We start from the raw sequence: 23030 nt of genomic DNA on the forward strand, positions 1-23030 counted from the left end.
CCACCCTATCTAAATGTGCGGTGTCTGGGACTCCCCCCAGTGCCAAGGGAGCACTTGTGTAGGATGGTAACATGTTGCCGGAGGATTTATGGGGCTGCTCAGGGTCCCGGCTGGCCTAGCTGCCAGCAACGGGCAGAGAGCGGGCTGGGACCCCCTCATGGAGGAGACAAGCTGACTTTATGAAAGATCCTCGATGCCCCCAACACTAGGAGAGCACCAGGCACTCCAGGGGCCATTTCTCCCTTTTCTGCTAACATTGAAAATGTGACTCACACACACTGCACCAGTGAAACAGGGCAGGAGCGTGTGGGTAAAGAGTCAGCTGTCCCCCTCTCTACATGGTCAGATGGAGCTCCTTCCCCACCCTTCTCTATCTTCAAATGAACACAAAAGCTCAGAGAGGAAAGCGGCCTTCTCTCCTATCACCCAGACTCTCCTATACCCGGGACTCGGCATCACACGGCATCACTCCAGTGGAGGCAGTTGTAACACTGATCCCCAAATCCTTACCCACAAGCCCCAAATCCAAAAGTTCTGGAAACCAAAACACTTTCTGCACTCATTTGTCAGCAAAACCAGCCCTGCCTGGAGGCTATTTATAGTCTTGGGCTTTTCCCCCACGGGATATTCACATCTTACTGCAGGAAGAGGGTGGAGTTTGACTCCAGGGTGCTGCCCCCAGCCCCGCAGAGATGTTATGTAAAATATAGCATCACACTAAAGAATCTGACTAAGGGCCAGAAAAATTTGGAAATGTTTCTGGCCTGAAAGGCATCCAACAAGGGATGTGGACCAGCAGTGACACGAACGGCAGCTGTTAAGTTTCACAATGACAGGCTCTCCTTCTTTCTAACCTTCCCATGATATTCACAGTGGCGCAGTGCCTGGGACATCCTGAATCTTCTCCGTCACAGAGAAATTCACAGGGTTAATTTTTGCTACTGTATGCAGTGCTGCAGTGGACATCCTGATACACACACACACACACACACACACACACTCTCTGGGGTCCTGTTTTCTACAGGGTAAATCAGCAGTACGCACCCCAAATGGTAGTGAAAATACACTGCAGATGAAGACAGCTATGTGGCACATGGTAATGTTCCAAGACACTGAAATCCTGGGTCTGCAGACGGGCAGCTGTGTGACTTAGGGAAAGTGAATTAACCTCTCTGGGCCTCAGGAAAAATAGGAAGTTGTGAGACTGCGTCCAGCTCCGCCTTCTCAGCTCCTGTCCAGGCCTGGGTTACCACAGCTGCCTCCCGAGTGGTTTATACCTGTTTCCTTTTCTCCTTCTCCCAGCTTGCCTGCCTAACACCAGTCAGAAAAATCCTTCTTTTAAAACCACTTGTCTTACGTTGTTCTCAACCCTCACTCCAAACACACAATGGTTTTTTATTGACTCAGTGAATGGAACCAACCCAACCTTCTCTGTTGGTTTAAGGAAGGAAAAAAAAAAAAAAAAAAAACCCTATATTAAAAATCATAAATCACCTGAAATTCTGTCAGCCTGGCTGGCTTCATCTGTGCCTATTTCTCCCCCATTTACACATGTCCACACACACAAGGCATATGGTTCGATCGCAGTGGCTGGACAGTCCTGCTCCCAGTGTCTGCCCTTGACGTCATCTCCTCAGTGCCTCCTGTGCTGGGAAGGAGGCTTCATGTTGATCTGAGAGCTGGGGGTCCTACGTTCATTCAGGCCCAGCAGAGCTACAGCTGCCTTGAATGTTCAACTGTGGTCACCAGCCTCTTTAAAAAAAAAAAAAGTGTGCCCCCTGCTCCCTTCTGCCCACTCCAGCCCTGGCAGAACCGCCTCATCATACCCCACTGGGGAGTCTTGTTAAATGCTTCCTGAGTTATACCGTGTAGAACTGAGGTCCTTCCTCTGCCTGGAGGCTTACAGTACACATCAGCACATTAAAGGCACTGAGAAGTCCTGCAGCACACAACCCTGTTTAGCTTTCTCTAATCTACTGCTTCCCAAACAGTAGAAGCAAGAAAGAGCTTGTGAGCAAGGAAAAAAATCACCCCAACACCCTATCATTAGTGTTCCTTGGCACATACTTGGGGGCATGCTAAGTGCCTGAGGTCGCCTCGCACACTTCCGGAGTCATCTCCTGCTCAGACATCTTCCCGAAGGGCCCCACCGTCGCCCTGGTAACCGATCTGAATCCAGAGCCTGTTTGCATTCAACAATGTCCTCTGTCCTTTTACCTCTTGGAAAAAGCAGCTCATTGTGGTCATTGCCATGCGCAGACCTGGAAGAAACAGACCCAGACCAGCCCCTTATCAGCCAGGTGATGTTAGGCAAACCCGTTAAGATTTCTGAGCCTCAGTTTTCTCATCTGTGAAATGGAGGAGCCAGCAGCTCAGCACTAACGTCCTAGGATTCTAGTCTGCCGAGGTCTCAGTTCACAGCTCCAGCAAAGACCAGTGAGGCTACCAAGTCCAAGAACAGCATTAGAGAGGAAGGGTGATTTTCTTCCAAAAGTAACTCAGGAACGTGGAGCCAGGATGTCTGGCCGTGAGGCCCAGCTCTGCTGCGCCCTGGCTGCCTGGCCGTGTGTAAGGCCTTGACCCCTGAGCTTCACTTCCTCCCTGTAAACTGAAACAGGCCCCACAGACACAAATATACTCAGAGACACAGACACACACACAGGTACACGTAAAACTGGTGAAATCTGAATAAGATGGGCCGGTTGTGTCAAGGTCAACCTTGTGGCTCTGACGTTGCACTAGTTACTTAAGATGTTATCACTGAGGAAACTGGGTGATTTCTCACGACTATATGTAAAATCACTTTTATCTCAAAATGACAAATTTTTTTAGGCTAACACCTATACCATGGAGACATTGCAAGTGTTTAACAAGATGATATATTTATCATTTCCTCTGTGATGCCTAACCACATGGTGGGTGTTCAGTAAACAGGCACTGAAGAACTGAATGAGAGGAGGAATACGAGGAGCACGTGGTAGGTGCTCAGTATTTTCCCTTATTCTTCCAATAATGTCTTATCAGCCCAGCAAAGTGAACTCATCGGAAGCCTGCTTGCTGGGAACGCTGTCACCAGAGGCTCCTGTGGTCTCTCCACAGCAGAGGCTTTGTCAAGACCTGCCAGCTGCCAGGGGTTAGGGGGAGAGCAGGCACTGCCAGCAGAGCCAAGAACAGGGTTCATGCTTGTTTGGGAAAGCACGCATTCGAATCCTACCTCTCTCCCAAAAGGGCCGAGGTGGTTTCCAACAGAGGCCCAGGCCTGAGACAGGCTGCCCCACCCCCATGCCTCAGTCGCTTCCCACAGTGCATCCAAGGAAGCCACTCAGAGGCTGCCAAAGAAAACTTCCCCCTCCTGGCCTCCCAGCTCTCTGGCCACTTGTTGCATGGCTAGCAATGCGGCTGGGAGGCCCCAGGCTCCCCACCACCTGACAGACCAGGCCAGGGCAGCTCCTGAGGTCACCCAGTTAGAGCCAAGGGGAGGGAGTGAGGGGCAGGCCCAGCATGGGGGCAGCTGAGGTTCAAGAAGGCTTTACTGCAAAGCTGCTACATCTGCACAAACCCAGGAACAAGCTGGGTGTCCAGCAACAGGTGACCCGGGGTCACTACAGAGCCCATACAACTCCTATTCTCAAAGGATGCTAAGTGACGTGGGAACCAAGGATAACAGCCGGCCCTCTGCTCTCACCCATTCTAGCTCGTCCAAGCTGCAGAACAGCTTCACATAAAGATGGCTGTCACCCTGCTTTACAGCTGGGGAAACCACAGCACACAGCGGTTAAGGAACTGGTCCAAGAACACACAGCTAGTAAGGGAGGCAGCCCAGAGGAGAACCAGGCATCTTGGTCCACAGTCTACAGTTTGAGCCGCTCTGGAAACACCTGTGATGTCCAAGGTAGAAGAGACTGGAGAACATAGTGTAGGGTATGATTCCACCCACAGCAGTGTGTGTATACACATGTGTAGGGCAAATGGCTGGAAGCTCTGGGTCATGGGAATACGGGTCATTTTTATGACTTCCCTTGTATCTCTACTGTCTACACTGTCAACACAGAACATATCAGACTCCAGGAAAAGATCCAAAAATGTCAAGTCAGCTGCCCTTGGTCCCTCCTTTCTCTTTCCCAGTGCCCTCCCTCTGCATGTCCCCACCCAGGCCCAGGAGCTCTGGAAACTGTGCTCACAGCCTGAGTCCTTTTTGGCACCACACCATACCTGCCCTGAGGGCTGTCATGAGGTCAGGGAAATCTTCTCAAGCCAAAAAGCTTACACAGCTTTGCCTGAAATACATTTTACAGTGGCATAAACAGTTTTGAGCTCCCTAAATGCTCATTTTGGGACGGGGCAGTAGAGGTGGGTGATGGCCTTTTTACTTGGGAGCCTACCTCACTGACATGAAAACTGTGTTTACCACACACTGGGACATGTTTATGCTGGGACGCTAAGTAAGAGCAAGATGCACAACTGCACAGAAGAGTTTCATTTTAACTTTGAAAAAAGAACACACTGAAAATGCCCAGGAAGAAACACGGAACCATGTTAACAGTAGCTGCCTCTGAGCAAAGTGGGGAGCAGGTGCTGAGGCTGGGCTGGGGGCAGTGCTCCCTTATGCCTCATGTACTTTCCCAAATCCCTACAATAATAATGGAATCATAATAAAAATAATAGCTGGCACTTCTTTGGGGCTTTCTAACTGCCAGATACCAAGCACTTCATCTGCATTAACTCTTTTAATCCCTTCTTTGAAGCAGGTACAATCACAAATGCTTCACAGAAGAAGAAACCAAGGCACAGAGAGGTGAATTTACTTGCCCAAGACCACACAGCTGACATGTGTCACCTTTTTAAAAAATTAAATAATAAAACCCTCTTTTGATATGATGGCTCAAGGATAGAAAAGAGTTTTAATATTTTTTGAATGTATACTATTACTGATACATAAATAAACATAACCTGCCCACCTGCTTTGCTCCTCTTTTAAAAAGCAAATTGAACATGAGAATCCTCATTCATTGCTGGTGGGCATATAAACCAGTATAACCTCTGAAAACAATCCGACAACTTCCTCAAATAGTTAAACCTAGAGTTATGATACAACCAGCAATTCCACTCTATGCATACCACAGAGAGAGGGAAAAAAATACAATCACACAAAAACCAGCACACTAATGTTCAAAGCAGCACTATTCACAATAGTTGAGAGGTGAAAACAACTCAAACATCCATCAGTAAGTGAGTGGATAAACAAATGTAGCCTATACATACAAAGAGGACTATTATTCAGTCACGAAAAGGAGCAAAGTGCTGACACATGCTAAGTGTGGATGAACCCTGGCAACACTACGCTGAATGAGAGAGGACAGACACGAAAGACAACATATTGCAGGACTCCATTTCCATAAAACGCCTAGGAGAGGTGAATCCATGGAGACTGAAAGGTTAGCGGTTGCCAGGGGCTAGGGGGAGGGGAGAATAGTTCTTTTAGGGGTGATGAAAATGTTCTAAAATTAGACAGTGAGGATGGTCACACAATTTTGTGACTATAATAAAAACAACTGAATTCTACACTTTAAAAGGGTAAATTATCTCATAAAGCTATTGAAAAATTTTTTTCCAGTTATTTTTAAATTACACAATACATGAACACATTCATATTTTAAAACTCAGCAGTGCTTCACACAAACCCTCCTAGTTCCAGTCCCTGCCCAAAAGCAGTCGCTCTCAGCAGTTTGGAATATATCCTAGACTCTGTTCTTTGCACTTACATACATGTTAATACACAGCACACATATTCTAATTGATACAGTAGTCTACTTTTCACAAAGATGGTAGCAAGGCACACCTGCCAGCAATAAATGAGAGAGTCAAGCCTTCAGCAAGTCTGGAATCAATCTTTCTAAAGTTTTCCCCATCTGATAAGTAAAAATCACTTGATGTTTTAAGTCGGTACTTTCGTAATATACAGGATTCAAAGCTGTGAGTCTTTTCCTCAACAGTATTCCAGGCTCTAGGAGGCCTCCCTTTCCATATTGTGGCTGTTTAGTCACTCTGTAGTGTCTGACTCTTTGTGACCCCATGGACTATAGCCCGCCAGGGTCCTCCATCCATGGGATTTCCCAGGCAAGAATAGTGGAGTGGATTGCCGTTTCCTTCTCAGAAAAAAAGATTTTTTAAAGACTGCAACTCACCCAGAAATAATTGCCATGGTTCTGAGAGGACACCAGGTGGCTGTGGTGATGGAGGAGCAGTGGGTTCACAGAAGGATGCTTTGCACCATCCAGCCGCACCCTTGTGAGCCCCCCATTTGTGCCTTGGGTGGGGATTCCACATGGGCTCAGCAGCTGGCACTGGCCTCCCACAGCCCCTCAAACTGCTAATGCAAAAATATCAAGACATCTGTGACGGGAGGGAGAGCCTTGACTGATGCATTGGAAACGTCCCAGGGCACTGGCACTCTGCCTCAGCCTCTTACATGCTCTGTGTTCACGGACAAGTCCCTTCCCCTCTCCACGCCTCTTTGATGAAGTGAGTAAAGAGACATTCTGAGCTTTGTCATAAATGCAAAGATAAGAAAAGTTTCAATCAGGCTATAGATAAACTATACTTTGTAGCAAAAGCATCAATGAACATGCAACATTTTAAAGAGTGGATACTCTATAAAAACAGTGAAACATTACACTATTGAATAGTATATTCTAAATAACAGAGCCGCCAATATACAAAAGGACATCAATCCTTCACAATCTGTGGCTCTGAGATAGTCTTTTTTTCTCGTCTAGATTAAAAAAATTTATAATTCTTTCTTACCTATCTGAGGTTTGATAAAATCCCCTAAAGCAAAAGAACATCCCCTTTTGACATCACTTGTGGAGGTCTCAAGGGCAGGTTGACAGAAATCATTTTAACATCCAATGACTCAATACAGAGAGAGAAGATCAGGCTTGGAAAACATGCTCTTAAGCATAAAAAACTTGGAAAAGGCCTAGTGGTTTCAAAACATTTTGTCCACACTTGCAAAAATAGAGCAAGAGAGGATATAAGTGCAAAAGATGTTACATTTCAAGCCCAAAAGGACTGGTTCAAAACATTGGAGAGGCACCACCTCTACATAAAAACTTTTTGAAAGACTAATAAAATTGATAAAAACCTCTAGCCAGCTTGATCAACAGGGAAAAAAAAAAGGAGAGAGAAGATACCAACGATCTATATCAGGAATGCAGGAGGGTACATCATTACAGAACCTATAGACATTAAGAGGATAATAAGAAAACATTATGAAGGAGTTATGCCAATTAATTTTGACTACCTAGATGAAATGGATAAATTTCCTGAAAAACCATAAATTACCAAAACCGACTCAAGAAGAAATAAACCTTACAGAATTCTCCCTCAGCACCTCAAGATGACAGCAAAGTGAAGAAAGAAACGATCTAATGAAGAAAGAAACTCAGGAAAAGCCTACCTCGTAGAATAGGGTTTTAAAAATACACAAAGTTGGTGTGTTTTGACTTGCTGTCTCCTAGAAATTTTATTTACTATGATTTTTAAAAACAGATACTTAATCTTATCTTCACTGTTTTCTCCCTAACCTATTTTCTCTGAGACCTTGTTTTGCCAACTGTGGTTTTGCAAATTATGGAGCTCTTTAGGAATGCCATTCTCCCAGCTGGCAAGGATCTGCCGTGTACAATGCACAATAGAAAAACCAATGGAGAGTTCAAGGATAAAAATTCCAATTTTAGCTTTTCCATCTAGTTAGAGAGACAGGGCTTACAGATGTGAAGCAACTAGAAGACAACATGAAGCCGCACATAATGAAGTGATTAATTATTACCAAGTAGGGGAAAATTGCATACAGACAAGGGCCTAGGCCCTTAGGGGAGCAGGGGAAGACTTCAGCTGGTAGAAGTTAGCAAAGAAGGCTTCCGGGAGTGGGAAAATGGGCAGAAAAGTGAAAGAAAGAGCATATATCAAGGTACGATGGTGGGAACAAGTCAGATGGTTTCAGGGAGTAGTGAGGAGTCCGCCCACATGCATCATGCTTCGAGTATATGCAGATGCTAACAGTGGCTCTTTACCTTTGGGGGGGTCACATGCCCTTTTGAGAGTCTAACAAAAGCCACTGATGTCCTCTGCCCGGAAAAATGCATGTGTGCCCCAGATTCTGCTTTTGAGGTTAAGAAGTCTGTCTGTAGGAGTGGGGATGCAGCGTTAAGAACGAGGGGTCTTTGTGAGCTCCCCAAACTCCTGCCTCTAAAGTGTCCCTCTTCCTCATGGCATGATCCAAAAGTGCCCCTCTTGGTTCATTTCATCTCACTAATGGGCTTTAGATCTCTGTGTTTTTGAGATCTATGGGTCGGCTCTCCAGAATGATGAGAACTAGAGAGGAAAACTAAATGACAAACAACAAAAATATTGAGAACCTAGGCAAATATCCAGACAAAACTATTATATATATATATATATAGCAGCCTGATTCACAATGGACCAGACATGCAAACAACCTAAACGTCCACTGAGAGAGGAATGGGTAAAGAAGATGTGGTCCATACACACAGTGGAATGCTTCTCAGTCAGAAGAAGAGCTGAAATTCATTTGCAACAACACAGATACAACCAGAGATTCTCATTACTAAGCAAGTCAGAAAGAGAAAGGCAAAGGGCACATAATATCACTTACCTGCAGAATCTAAAATGCAGCACAAATGAACTTATCTATGAAACAGAAACAGACCCACAGAGAAAAGACTTGTGGGTGCCAAGGGGGAGAGGGGTAGGGGCAGGGTGGAGTGTGGGGTGAGTGGATGCAACTATCACACGCAGGATGGATCAACAAGGGTCCACTGCGCAGCACAGGGAGCTATGTTCAGCATCCTGTGACAGGGCTTCCCTGGCAGCGCAGCAGGTGAGATTCTGCCTCCAGCACGGGGCGGGAGGCGGGGTTCAACTGGTTCTCGGTTGGGGAGCTAAGATCCCACAAGCCTTATGGCCAAAAAAAAGCAGAATACAAACAACAGAAGCAGTGTTGTACCAAACTCAATAAAGACTTTAAAAATGGTACACAAACACACACACAAATCTTAAAAAACATATCTTTGATAAATCATAAGGAAAAGAATATGAAAAAAGAAAATATGTATAACCGAATCACTTTGCATATAGCAGAAATGAATATAACATTGCAAATCAACTATACTTCAACAGCATTTTTTAAAAACAATAAAAGCCAATATTTATTGAACACGTACTATGTACCGAGCTCTATGACAGACACACACTACAATAATTCCCATATACAGATGAGGAAACAGGCCCACAGACAAGCAGTCAGGTGACACACACCTGCTGACTGCACCAAGTACCAGCGTGGCTCTTCTCAGGGCCAGAGGTCACATGAGGGATAATCACCCAAATGCTCCCTTCACTTCTCAGATGAGTGCTGGGAGCCCAGGGAGGGGATGTCGGGAGCTCAGACCCCAGGTGCCTTGGGCTACTTCCAGGCTTTCCAACCCCCTCCAAGTGGAGTTTCAGATTCTTCAAACCCCCTTCTTTCCTCTGCCCCCAGTAACCACAGCAAACATTGCTGGGGTCTTGATGGCTTGCCAGGCTCTCACCAAGCGCTTCAACTGCCTCATGCCCCCATAAGGGAGCACAGAAGATTGTCCTGGTGTATGGATGAGAAGCCTGGGGCTCAGAGCCAGGAAGTGAGGCTGAGGACGACATGGGTGGCAGGGGTGGGTTGTGAGGTCTGACTTCAGAATACCCTTGGGCAAACCACACCATCTGCCCTTGGAGAGCAACCAACATGGCCTTGCCTAGAGCCACGATTCCATCCCCCCTTTTACGGACAGCTGGGAGAGCTAAGTGACACTGTGCAGAGGCGGGCATCCTAACAGGAAAAGTCTGGAACCAAGTTCCTAGTGTCTTGTATCTCTCCCCAGAGCAGAAAGGCTTCTATGCTTGCAGGGTCCGGACAGGGACCTTGAACCCTCCCTAGGACCTTGGTCTGGCCTGAAGCTGCCCCTAGTAGGGTGGTGGGGGTGTGGGGGGCGTCAGTGGCAGCCCTGTTCCTGCCGCTCCCACCAGTCGGGGCCCCTGAACACGCAGCTGCCGGTTTCTGCTGAGGCTGTTCCACCTAATTAAGGCCCCAGCGCCACTGCAGCCAGAATCACAGGGATCCCATCACTCTCCCTGGGGCACAGAGCCCCGGGCACCAGAATGTTGCAGGGCCAGCCTGCCAGCTGGGCCGCTCCCTGTTGCCTGGCCTGGACCTGGAGGTGACAGAGGTGAGGGGCCTTTCAAGGCTGACTGCTCCTCCGTGGTGCCCAATGTAGCCATTTCGCTGTGGCAACCCCAACCATGGCCCTATCTGGGCTCAGCAGGACCTTAAGCAGTCTCTGCAAAGTCACCCCAAGGGGCCCAGCCAGAAAGACAGGTGCCAACTTCCCTCATTCACCCCCAAGAGTCCTAGTCACTAGGGCCAGTAAGACAATGTCTTATGAGCATCTAACACATGGCAGCTGCCGCTGCTGTTTCCTTACCACCATCATCCTCATTCACTTCACTGCATCTCACCGATTTGAGGACTCAGACTATTTCACATTTTAAACTTCTGAAATCAGGATGAACCTTATAATGGATAGGGTGTCGGTTTCAAGAACAGCACTTTTCTCGCCCAGTGGTATGTAAAACAATCATGTGTTTTACAAGGACAGACCACGTCTAGCATTAGATAAATTACAGCGTTCACAGCCTCCCCCTGGCACAGTCATGGTCCTGAACTCCGAGCGTAGCATCTAGGGCCTTGTGGGGGCTCAGTGAAATGCTGCTGAGGGAATCAACCCAACACCTCACTTACAGTCCCTTATTTGCAGCTTTAAGGCAAACATGTCCCCATAATGCATCAATTCTCCCCACAAAATCTCCTAAGCAACACCCCTCCCAAGCCCCCTGCGGGTCCCAGGGTTTCCCAGGATGCCCGAGGGAGGTGGAGGCAGCTCTCCTCCAGGACACAGGAGCAGGCCTGGTTGGGCTGACTCGGCCCCTCTGGTGGGCAGCCTGAGTTTCACATGGAGAGCACAGAGCCCCCTGAGGAGCTCCAGACCGTGGGCCTAGCTGGGGTCAAGCCACCAGGAAGTGGATTTGGCACAAGCTCTGAAAGGCCTACACAGACCAGAGAAGCCAGCAAGGGGGGCATTCTCCTGCCACCTGGAAAAATTCTACATGTTGAGCCTGGGAAGGCCTGCCCAACCCGCTCAGAACAACTCACCAAACGGAGTAGGGAGGGTCAGGAGCTGCAGAGCAGAGTTTGGCCGGAAATTTCCAGAGGGTGTTCCAAGCATGCTCAGCTGAGCTCCGCAGGCTGCAAGCCAGATGCTCGGCTCCAGTGGAGGCCGACCTCCGGGGCTCCTGGGGGGTCCTCTACCGAGGGCGGGCGGGGACACAGTTCTGGCCACCTGACAATCATGACGCCAAAAGGCAGGCACCCAGAAGTTACCAGAAGGGGCTTCGTTCAGAGCCCTGCCTCAAAGCCGCTGCTGGGGTGGAGAAACCTTAGAAGCTGCGCAGAGAAGTGGATCCTGCCCTAACACCGGCAGCGATGTGGCCGTGCGCAAGGCCCTTTCGCTCTCTGGACTTCATAGGCCTTGATTTTCAGATGGAGATGATCCCAGACTTCAAGACACAGATCTTTCCAGAGACAGAGGGATACGTATCTTGACAAGAAGGCCAATTCATCAGAAAAACGAAAAAAAAAACATAAACGTGCAGGAGCCTCAAAATACGTGAAGCAAAATTTGACAAAACTAAAGGGGAAAAAAGACATTAAAAATTGCGACAGATATTAAGACCTCTCAGAGAATGTGATGTGGCAATGTGTATGTGTCATTCATACAAGACAGCATGCACTCGTGTGAGTGTATGTGTGCAAAAAGAGTGGGTGTGAGAGGTGAGTGTGTCAGGGTGTGCCCAGTCAGTGGGCGGGGGGCTGTGGGGAGAAAGGGTCTGTCCTCTTATGCCCCCACAACTGGCCATCCTCCAGTTCAGGGTCTCCAGGCTCCCTCCCGTGCCCACCCTCCTCAGGACCTGCCCCGAAGCCAGCTCTCACCTCAGAGAAAACCTGGTGCTTCCCCATCACCTGGTGAGTGACAGCTGAGTGAGGTCCAGGTTTTGCCTGCTAACCAGAAGGACTCTGGCCACTCCATGGCAGGAGTCACTAGAGCCAGAGCCCACTTTCCTCACAGTTTTGAAAAGCAAAGAAAGTGCAGCTTCACAAGAGGAAGAAAGTGAGGGGCAAGAGAAGCAGTCTTTTCCTTTGCAAGAGTGGGGCTGGGTGAGTGCAGTCAGACCAGGCTGTGCCCAGGCCAGGGTGGAGGGCTGCCCTACTCTGGACTGGGGTATGTTTGTGTGCCCAAGGAGCCTCAGCTCTGACACAAGACAGAAGCCTTGTTTCCAGTATGGCACCGCCCCCTCCCCACCAAGACCCAGGGGAGAGTGCACGGTGGGGCTGCCCAACCTCATCTTTCTTTCCTGGCACTGGGGCCCTCAGCATCCGAGGTGCTGGGTGTGGAGGGCTGGTGATGCAGAGACTGCTCAAAACATTTCAAGCCGCCTCATCCGACGGCCCCAGGGCATCGCACTGTCACACAAAAGAAAGAACAGCACACATCTGAGCAAGACACTCCAGAAGGAAAAGGGTCTGGGGAGAGATCCTGCCGTAAAAGGATTCAGGATTAAAAGAGCTGGCACCTACGCCCATGCAAGGCCACCCTCTCGGGCCATCTAAGCCTCACAGGCCTGAAAGGTTCCTGCAGGCCTCCAGTGTCTTGGACCGACGGCTGTGAACACAGGACCCCTGAGCCTCCTGACCCGGGGCTGCAGCGTCTGGGAGTCTGCAAAACTGTGCCTGCCTCCCACCTGTCTCCGTCCCTCCTGGTGGCAGAACCCACACAAACCTCTTAATCCCCATCTGTGAACCCTTGTCTGAAAGCCGGCTGAGGTTTACGGGTCTGGGAAGGCTTATAAAACACGGCTGCAGTGTGCCAATGCTCTGACGCCTCCCCCGCTGGGCCCCTCAGGGAGCTGGTGCAGGAGTCCAAAGGCAGCCTCTCCTGTGGCTCCATCAGGGTGGGCTCCTGCCAGCCCCACACCCTCTCCCACGAGTGCCACTCACGCCTGGGCATGGGGAGAGGCCGTTTGTCAGACCACCCATTCTCTCACATCCTGGCTCTGCCATGTAATCCAAAACTCTCAGGGTCAGGAGCCCTGGTCTCCCCATTTGAGAAAAGGAACTCATGCCACCTTTCCAGGGGGCAGTGCACGCCACCCTCTGTGGTCAGAGGAGGAACAGGCAGTCTGCAGAGGAGCGCAGTGGCTGGCACAGAGTGTGCGCCATCAGATCAGCGTCATCTGCTGTGGCATCATCGTCGCCATCATCATATCCTGAGACCTCACGATGTCTGTGTCAGGACCGGGGGTGGACAGAACCCCCTCAATGATCTTCCTTGGCACTGGCTCTGCCAACAACTGATACTAATAGGTGGGGAGGACAAAGTGACCTTGGGGGGCTCTGACCTTTGAGGGGTCCTCCTTGGACCCTGGACTGCCTCCTCTCCCCACTTCACTCATACTCTGCAGGTAGAAATAGCTTCAAGAGGTGGCTGCTCCTGCCCAGGGCCCCAGCATGCCTGCCTGGCTCAGCTGAGCCAAATACCAACTATGACCTTTGTGTCATCCATTCAAGGTTGCTGGTACCTCTGGAAGGAAATCCAATCCAGCAATCAATTTCATTCAAGGTTCCACACCAAACAGGTCGGGCAGCAAGTAGCTGGGGCAGCCAGTGAGGGGCAGAAAACTTCAGAGCCGCTGGACTCACAGGCCAAGCTAAAGCTCAGCCTCGAGGATGTCCTCTGCCCACTGCCCAGTGCCACTCCTGGCAATAGGTGCAGAGAGATGAGAGCCTGAGAGCTGCACAGGAGCCAAGGGGCTCAGCTTCTAGTCTTTACCATCTGCTCCCATTGCACAGAGGGGAAAACTGAGACCTAGATAGGTAGAGGGTCTGAGCCAAGGCCACTGAGTTCTGGGGCCAGAATCTGGGCTTCTAATTTCCAGGGGTATAGCTGCAGCGAGTAAAAAAACCCCACGAGCAAGTGCAACATGTTCTCAAGAAAACTCCTCTTATTCCAGGGAGAAGACCAATTCCCAGCTCCAAACAAACTCCATGGTGGAGACCACCTATGGAGGTGTGACGGTGGTCAGCGAGTTGACAGAACACGGCTTCAAGGAGTCACAAATGTGACTTTCTCAAGCCTAAGTCATATCATGCAATTTGGCTGCCTAAAACCCCAAAGGAAAAGAGAACTGAAAGAGTCAACGTGGAATTACCAGGAGAGCCAGCAATTCCACTCTGGGTTACCTGCCCATGAGAAAACAAGTCCACACAAAAGCCTGCACACAAACGTTCACAGTGTGCAGTCAAAAGGCAGAAACAGCCCAAATGTTCATCCACTGATAAACTAAATGTGCTTTATCCATGTGGTGGAATATTATTCAGCCATTAAAAGGGCTGCAGTACTGATTCATGCTACAACGTGGGTGAATCTTGAAAACATGCAAAATGACAGAAGCCAAGCACAGATGACCACATATCATGCGGTTCCATTTCTACAAAATGTAGAATATGTACGTCCACAGACAGACTTATGGCTGCCAGGGCCTGGGGGTGGGAGGTGACCACTAACAAGGAAGGGGTTTCTTTTGGGGGGTGGCAGGAATGTTCTGGACTAGACAGAGGAGACAGCTACACAACCCTGTAAAAACACTAAAAGCCACTGAACTGTATACTTTAAAAGAGTGAGTGTTGTAGTATGTGAATTAGATCTCAGTGTAAAAACAAAACAAAAACAAGAGTCAGCCCACAGTCTTGACTCCCCGGCGAAGCCCACCCGACTGGCCCCTGCTGTCCTCTGAGATGAACTCCACCTCACCATCAGGCACTGCAGCTTCCTCACTGGAAAAAATAAACCTGCGAAAGTGGCCTTAGGCTGTGGGCTTGTTGGTCCTCCTGATATAATGCTGCCTGAAAACTGATGACCCATGAGGGTTTTCTGACCCTAACACATTATCCTCCCCAGCACAGAACATCATGGTGTTTTGGGGCCACAGAATGACATACCAAATTTAAAACCTAGATCCCATGAATGGGGAAACACCGAACTTCCAGCCACAGGTTAACAAGTCTGGGGATCTAACCGAGGATTACAGCTACAACGCTGTATCACACACTCAAATGCTGTTAGAGAACAGATCTTCGATAGGTTCACTATGGGGTGGAAGGGAGGTCATTTTGCAATAGATACATGTATCTAATCAATACTCTGCATATATCTTAAAACTATATCATGCTGTATGTCATTTATAGCTTGATAAAGCTGGAGGAAAAAGAAAAAAACATTAATAGATACCACAGGTCAGATTCCACGTGTGGCAGGCAAACTACTCGTGACCCCTGAGGACCAGCCAGGGAAACGAGCACAGGTCACATGGTGTGCACAAGCTCCTTCCATCACGACCCTCGCGGGGCTCCCTCTGGGGCCGAGTGGCAAATGGAAGCCAAGCTCCTAAATGTTCTTTTCAGAGGGCAAAAGTACCATCCCTCTCCACAGTCCCTGCAGGGACACGGACCTGGGACAGAAGATGGACCTGAAATCCAGATGTGGGCTCTTCCTCAGCCAAGAAAATGTGCTAATGAGGCCAGAATCTTCAATTGCTCAGAAGATAGTCACAGCAGAGTTAACCTCCCAGGGGTCAGATCCAGAGAGATCTAAGCAGAGAAGGGGCCAAAAAGCTCTAGGCAAGCTACCCCTCCAGCCCTGCCCGGGCCCCTTCCCTGTCTCCAGGGAGGCTGAGTTTTGAAGACCTTTGGCCATCCCAGTTGTCTCCAATCACCTCCAGGGTTAAGATGAGGCGCATCTGGAAAGTTTACTCGACTGAGCAGATGGCTCCCAACTCGCCAAGAAAAGCAGAGACCTCCCCTCGGAGGAGGTGGTCAGAGCTTGGGAAAGGCCAAGCCCAGTCACTTAGCAGCAGCTGCCAGGGGCAGGGTGCCAGTGTCAGCCCAGCTGGCAGCCTCTCCTGGCACCTTCTGGAAGGCTCCTCCATCCAATCACCTTGTCCAGGTGCCCCTCAAGCCTGGACCTGGGAGGAGGGGCTGCCAGGCCCTCCCTGAAGAGCAAGGAGCCGAGTGGGCGCAGAGAGCAGGGAACACGGGAAACAGATGTGCGCGCGGTCCTGACAGGCGAGTGATGACAGACGCTCTCTGCAGGCCTCAGATGTCAGCACAGAGGAAAGAAAGGCAGCCCAGCGGCAACACCTGTTCCAGGCTGGGAGGCCGGGCTCGGGGGCTGGGCCGGCGTCCCCTCGGAGAAGGCCGGGGTGTGGTTAGGTAAACAGCTGCACGCTCCATTGCCCAGAACGCTCCCCGGACAGAGGGAAGAGGCAAGGGCGGCCTGGCCACCAACTGGCTCACAAGGAAAGTGCTCGATCACGCGGCAAACCCATCCTTGACGGGAGTAGACTTCTCCTGGCAGCAGGAGGAGGTCCCAGCTGAAATCTGAACACCTGGGCAATGCTGGGAGCAGCAAAGACAAAGGGCACCACTTCTCAGTGGGTGGGAAAATGTGTGGGGTTGGGGGGGCTGGCAGCAGAGCCAGCTGGTGGGGGCTTCTCAGGACCTCTGGCCCAGGCAAGCTGGCTCCTGCCTCCCAGCTGCTCTGCTGGCTCAAGTTGGGGGCGGGGCGGGGCACGCACAAGGACTATTAAGGCCTCCTCACCCAGGGCACTGCCACCCCTACAGCTGGAGCTCCAGAGGGGACAGAAGTCGAGAGCACAGACTCCAAAGCCAGGCTCCTAGTCCAGCGCTGACCTCAGCGTCATCAGCTGAATGACCTTGGGCAAACTCCTTGACCTCTATGGACTGGCTTTTTCCTCTATGACATGAGGATAGCGGTGCCTCCCTAAACGGGGTTGCTGTGAGGACCCAGTGAGTGTGACAACAATAAAGTCTGGCACGGGCTGGAACTCGGGAAGCGTTCTAGGCCCTCGTGGCTATTACATCCTCAGATGCCAGCTCCGCAGCCTGGCCAGCAGTGCCTCCTAGCTCTCAAGAGGGACAATCATTCCCTGCCTCAGCAGAAAAGTGGCGGTAGAGGCTGTGACACCAGAGCCCGTGGGTGCCAGTGAGAGACCCAACCTGAGCTAGGAGCAGCTCAGGGACGAGAAGGGAATGAATGAGACCCATACCTCTGCTGCCTGTCAGCAGCTGTCACATCACAAACTTTTCAGAGGAAAGAGCATCTCTGTTTCTCAGAGGCAGCAACTGAGGTGCAGAGAGGGCAAGAGTCTTGCCCTAGGTCACACAGCCAGCTCCCAGCAGAATGAAGATTGAAGCCAAATCTATCTTAAGGCCAAGCCAGGGTCTTTCCAAGGTCCCAGTGCTGAGGCTCCTCCTCAGACAAGCTCCCTCAAAAAGGTGGGCTGCAGCCTCCCCAGCCCACCCTCAACACAGCCCTATCCAAGCAGCCAGCTCAGAGACAGTGGATACAGAACACAGTGCTTTGCAGGGCGAGGGGGCCAGCTGGTGAGAAAAGCCATGATCTAAACAGAAGGTACCAGTGACACCCTTCCTTTCTTCCTTCCATGTTTTCTTTCTAGTGGATTTAGTCATGAATAAATACAGGAAACAACTGAGGCATCATAGCAGGTGGTACAGACCAGGTTCTGGAACACACTGTCCCAGCTAAGCAGCTTCCCTGCAGCCACCTTCCAATGCCCCAGCCACTTGCCCCACCCCAGATTCTCAAACTGCCCTCAAGAGAGACATGGAATACGGACATGAGCACCAGAGTCTCCAGAGCTGAAATCAGGAAAGGAGCATGGGGGCCTCCACACCTCCCCTGGGCTTGCCTGCAGCCCCCGGGACCCTGAGTGCTCATCCCGTGCCCGCCCTGGCACTCGGTAGCCTCGTTCTGCCGTGCTCGCAGCTCTGCAGGAAGCTGTCCTCTCTGTGAACACTTTGTGCCTCTCCCCTGACACCACCAGAGCCCAGGGCCTGGAACAGCAGCTGGCTCAGAGGAGGCGCTCCATAAATATCTGCTGCGTGAATGCGGGGACGGGAGACTGTGTTTCCTGCAGTCTGCTGACCGTCAGTCAGGCTCTCCTGGGGGCAGAGTGGCGGCTTCTCTCTCCCTCTGTCTGGAAGAGCCTAAGCCCCACACTGCTGCCCCACCTCACACGGGCCCGGTTGGCCTCCCCTGCCACCTGGGATGCTGCCACAGTCCAGCCCCAGGCGGAGCTCTGCCCAGCCCATTCGGAACCTGCTTTCACTTTTGATTGCCCCTCTGCATCTTCAACTCTAAACCCTTCCTTCTTTTCCTGATTGCAAGGCTTCTAGTTCACTCCAACCTTATTTCCCTTTCTCCTGAATCCTCCCCCACCAACAAATCCCACCCATCTTCCAAGGCTCTTCCTCCACCAGACAGTTCGAAGGAGCAGGACATTGGGGTAGAAACACCTAGGTTCAAGACCCACCTTGGCCACCTACCAGCTGTGTGATAGTCACGAGGCCATCTGACTTCTCTGAGTCTCCATTTACTTATCTCTATAAAGGGAATAATAAGGTCTCATATGGACATGGCAAGAAGCAAATGAGATAAGTTGTTTTAGAAATGGTGCAAAAGTTAGTGCGATGGTTCAGCCTTCCCATATTCACACTGGCCCTTTCTGGGCAGACTGCAGCTAGCATCTTCATCTACACCTGGCCACACTCCGTGCCCCACATCCCAGCTGGACTGGGAACTGCAGCTTCTTTAGCTTCCTTAAGTTCTATCAGCTAAGGCCCCCAGCTGGCATTTCAGCAACTCCCAACAGGTGAGCAAACCAACATGGGAAAACTCATCGCAGTTTGATGGTCTGCAGAAAACAGTCTGAGAGGTCTCATGGGAAGAGCTCCGATGATCCCATGCCCCTCAATGCCAAGATGAAAATCTGTACCCATCCTGCAGAAGCCATCTGCATCCTGGAAGAATCTGTCCCACCACACCGGGGGAACATGAGGGGTCCCACTGTATGCCAAGCACTTGATTTTGCAGAGGCAATCAAATGCCCCAATTTATTTAATTCTCACTACTCGTGGGCTGCCATCTATGGAGTCGCACAGAGTCAGACACGACTGAAGCAACTTAGCAGCAGCAGCATGGCCCCACGAGGCAGGTAACGCTTACTTCCACTCCTCAGTTTAAAGACATGTACTCAGGGAGGATGAGAGGCATCCTCTCTGGCACTCAGTTAACAAGAGAAAGGGCAGGAGTGGAACCCAATCTTGTCCTGCTCCAAAGCTGGGCTGGGCTCTTCTCGGACCAACTCTTCCAGGAACTGCAGGTCAGATTCCCAGCAGCAGACCCTGGGTGGGGCTGCCCCACACCACCAGGAGAGTTCAGCATCTACAGTGGAGGTGAGAAGCCATCCCCAAACATTCTAAAGACAGAAGCTCCCAAACCAGACCAAAGCCCCCAAAGAAAGCACTAAGCCCAAAGAGGATGCTGACGCTGAAGGGACCCTGGGCAGAGCACAAAGGCATCAGGGCCAGGCACCTACTTTATAGACTCAGCCACCACGTGTGAACATGCAACCCAGGGGCCCACACATGCGCACAGTCTGTCTGTATGGCAGGCAGACTCGGGAAGCTTTCAAGCAGATGGACATCCACCCCTGGACAAGCGAAGGCACCCTTCCCTGTTTGCGTGCCCTCCGCCAGCCCCTCGCCAGTGGCCACAACTCCAGGCATTGGATTAGACAAGCTAGCACCACTGGCTTCAGTGGAAACTAGGATTCCTGGCCCCGGTAGCCATGACGGTGATCATAACTCACAGATGTCTGCTTCCCCAGACCCACCGGGGGCAGTTCCTGCTTTGGCCTCTGCAAAGCCGGATCCAAAATTAACTGAACCTCGTCTGGCTCCTCCTGGGCAGGCAGCGTGAAGGCAGGCGCCTTATAAACAGGGTCCATGCCAGGCTTCCTGCCCTCCCCCGGCACAGCTGACTTGCAAAGAAGAAAGACTCTCTTCCCACCGGGAGAAAGGCCTGTCTAGGCCACTGTCTCCCGGGCCCCAAACCTCCATGTCTGGAAATCTGTCTTCATTGGCTGTTAAGCAACCAGAGAGCCTCAAAGGAAAAGTGTGAACTTGGGTGGAAAATTCTGGAAAAGCTAAGCCTAGTGGGAACGAGAGAGAGAGAGGAACTACTGATGTGTTTCAAACCGGGTAAGTACGAGACCTCTCAGTGACCCGCATGGCTGGACTAATTACCAATGTTATCAGGCGGATGACAGACGTGCCCCGAACTTCCTCTGTTTGATAGATTCCGCTGCACACACACTCAAGTTCAGGCCCATGCCTGCTGCTTTCAGCAATGCCCTATTCTTCCACAGGACCACTCGGCCCCCCAGCTCCTCTGGCCTGCCCCAGGCCTCCAAGCTCGGCTAGCATAGCAGGGTGACCCAAGAGGGCCCCTCCTGCTGGAACACAGCACACAGAATCAGTGCAAACTGCTCCCCGGCAGAATAGAAAACATCTCTTCTTTCCCTGCTGGGGTTTCAGAGGATGACTGAAGACGGCTGCTTACCTTCCTCGCAGCTGCCACTGGGGAGCTCCAGCCCACGGGTGCCTGGCGGGGGAGCCCCTGGCCAGCGCACACCAGGGTCCCGCACTCTATGCAGGCGCCGATGACCAGCTGCCGCCCGTCATCCACTAGCAGGCTGTGGCTCGCTCGCAGGGTGTAGAGAAACAAGGGCAGCCGGGCCACCCGCACGGCCTTCAGCCCAAGACACCGCTTCTTCTCCTGCTGGCAGAAGAAGCACACGAATGTCTCCACGCGGTACTGCCGAGACCAGGGGCTGACGGCGTGGTGGGCACCGCGGGCCTCGTGCTGCAGCCACTGGCCCAGCAGGTCGTGGTAGCAGAGCACACAGGTGGCCACCAGGCCGGTGGCGTCGGCCGGCCTGGCGCGCGGGGCAGGTGGATAGACGGTGAGAAAGGGAAAGAAGGGCTCTTTCTCGCCCAAGCGGCTGGACGGGTTCACGTTGAGCTGGAACTCCTTCCCGGGGCCCAGCTCAGCCCCACAGATGTAACAGATCGATGCTGGGCTGCCCTGGGCCGACAAAGGCGGCTCGGAGAGAGTAGGGTCCGAGGCAGAGAAAGCCTGGTGGTACCTGCCCAGGAAGCCCTGCACTGAGGTGATGAGCTCCTCGTTCTGGCAAGCTCGGTATAGGGCCCAGACATCCTCCAGGACGCTGAAGCACTTGGGGCAACTGCGGACTTCACAGCGCTTGTTGGGGCCCTGGGCGTTGGGCGGGCAGGGCAGGAGGCTGAGGAAGGGGAAATGCATGGAGGCCCTGGCATTGCCGTTGAGGCTCCTGGAGGCCACGGCCCGGGCGTCCTGGGTGCAGTCCTCCCCGCAGAGGTAGCAGGCCTCCGGCAGGGACCCAGTGGGTGGGCCTTCTTCCCGTAGGAGCCGCCTGCCCTTGGAGGCCATGCCTGGGGCGTGGCTGTTCAGGGGCACCACGTAGAGCCGCTGCAGGACGGGCACACTGGCCAGTTCGAAGCTCTGCCATTGCTGCATGAGGGATGAGAAGCAGCAGGGGCACACCAGGGTGCTACCACCCTCGCTGATGGGCTGTGCCCCCGGGGGCGGGCTGTGCAGCCATAGGAAGGGGAAGAAGGGGGCCTGGGCCAGCTTCTCCTGCTTCTGCACGTGGATCTGGTGCTGCGAGGCTGGGGACAGCGCTGACCCACAGATGTAACAGCAAAGGCCCTCTGGTGGTGCTGCCCGGCTCTCCGGGGGAACCCGGGGTGCACAGCCACTACCATTTTCCTTGTCTTTGGGGCCTCGGGGGCCTGGGAGAGGCTGCTCCTTGCGGTCCTCCTCCTCGCTGGTGATGTTGATGTCACTGTCCTCAGACATGCAGTAGCCCCCACGGCTCTCCCCCAGTGGCCTGCTCTCGGGAGTCTTGGCGACCCTGCCCAAAGGAGCTCCTTTTGTGCCCTCTGCAGGGGCCACCTGGACTGAAGGCCCTTGCCAAGGGTCCTGAACTCCCCTCAGGACGCTGGCCCGGGCCTCTGGGACCCAGTACCTCCCGGGGCCCTTCCGCCGGCGCCGGATGCCAGCCTTGGGCTCCCCATCCAGGCGGAGCTTTGAGGGGACTCCCTCCTCTTCCACATCCCCAGACAACGGGGTCTCCGCACCCTGTCCTGGAGAAGGTCCCAGCGCCGGCCTCCACTCCAGGCAGCGGCCACCGCGAGGCCCGGGCCCCGGGGCGGAGCGCGTAGCTGGCGCCCCATCCTGGTGGGGACTGGGGGCGTCGCGCGCCGCCGGGTCGGGCTCAGAGAGGGGGTCAGTGTCAGACAGCTCCGACAGCTCCGAGTCTCGAGGCTCCTCGGCAGCCGCGCGGGGCCCGGGTCCGCCGCCTTCGTCTTCGTCGTCCGCGCCGCCCAGCGCGTAGGCGACGTTCCACTCGCGAGGGGCCGCGGCGCCCCCGCGGCGCCCGCCCGCGCCCGCGTCGCACTGGTGGGGACGCTTGAGCCAGTACATGCGCTTGTCCACGGGCGTGCGGGCGCGCTCGAAGGCGGCCCACTGCTCGCCCAGGAAGCAGCGGCAAACGGCGCACACCAGCACGCAGCCGTCGGCCGGGGACAGCTCGCGCGCGCCGGGCGCGGGCTCCTGCTGCTGCAGGAACGGGAAGAAGGGCTGCGCCGGGGCCCCCGCGCCCGCCGCCGCCGCCGGCTGCTTCACCTGCAGCTTCAGCTCCTTGCCGCGCCCGATGCCGCCGCCGCAGATGAAGCAGGAGAGCGGCGCGCCGCCGCCGCCCGCCGTCCGCTCGCCCACGGCTGCCATAAGCCGCTGCTTGCGGGAGACCGGCGCCGGCCGCCCGCTCATGGCCGCGCCGCGCCGCCCGCCCGCCCCGGCCCCCGCGCGCCCGGGGCG

The 23030-nt window shown here is 52.7% G+C and overlaps 1 protein-coding gene across 1 annotated transcript in view; it reads right to left on the reverse strand.

The window, feature by feature from the left end:
• Positions 1–23024, reverse strand: part of LOC120873169 — a 147629-nt gene extending 124605 nt beyond the window's left edge. The window contains exon 1 of the mRNA XM_040253966.1: positions 20673–23024. Within this exon, the coding sequence (XP_040109900.1) occupies positions 20673–22982 (2310 nt within the window). The 5' untranslated portion in view covers positions 22983–23024. The remainder of the gene's footprint in view (positions 1–20672) is intronic.
• Between the last annotated feature and the right edge of the window lie 6 nt (positions 23025–23030).

The sequence above is a fragment of the Oryx dammah genome, unplaced genomic scaffold (genome assembly GCF_014754425.2).
Source record: "Oryx dammah isolate SB20612 unplaced genomic scaffold, SCBI_Odam_1.1 HiC_scaffold_13, whole genome shotgun sequence".
NCBI lineage: Eukaryota > Metazoa > Chordata > Mammalia > Artiodactyla > Bovidae > Oryx > Oryx dammah.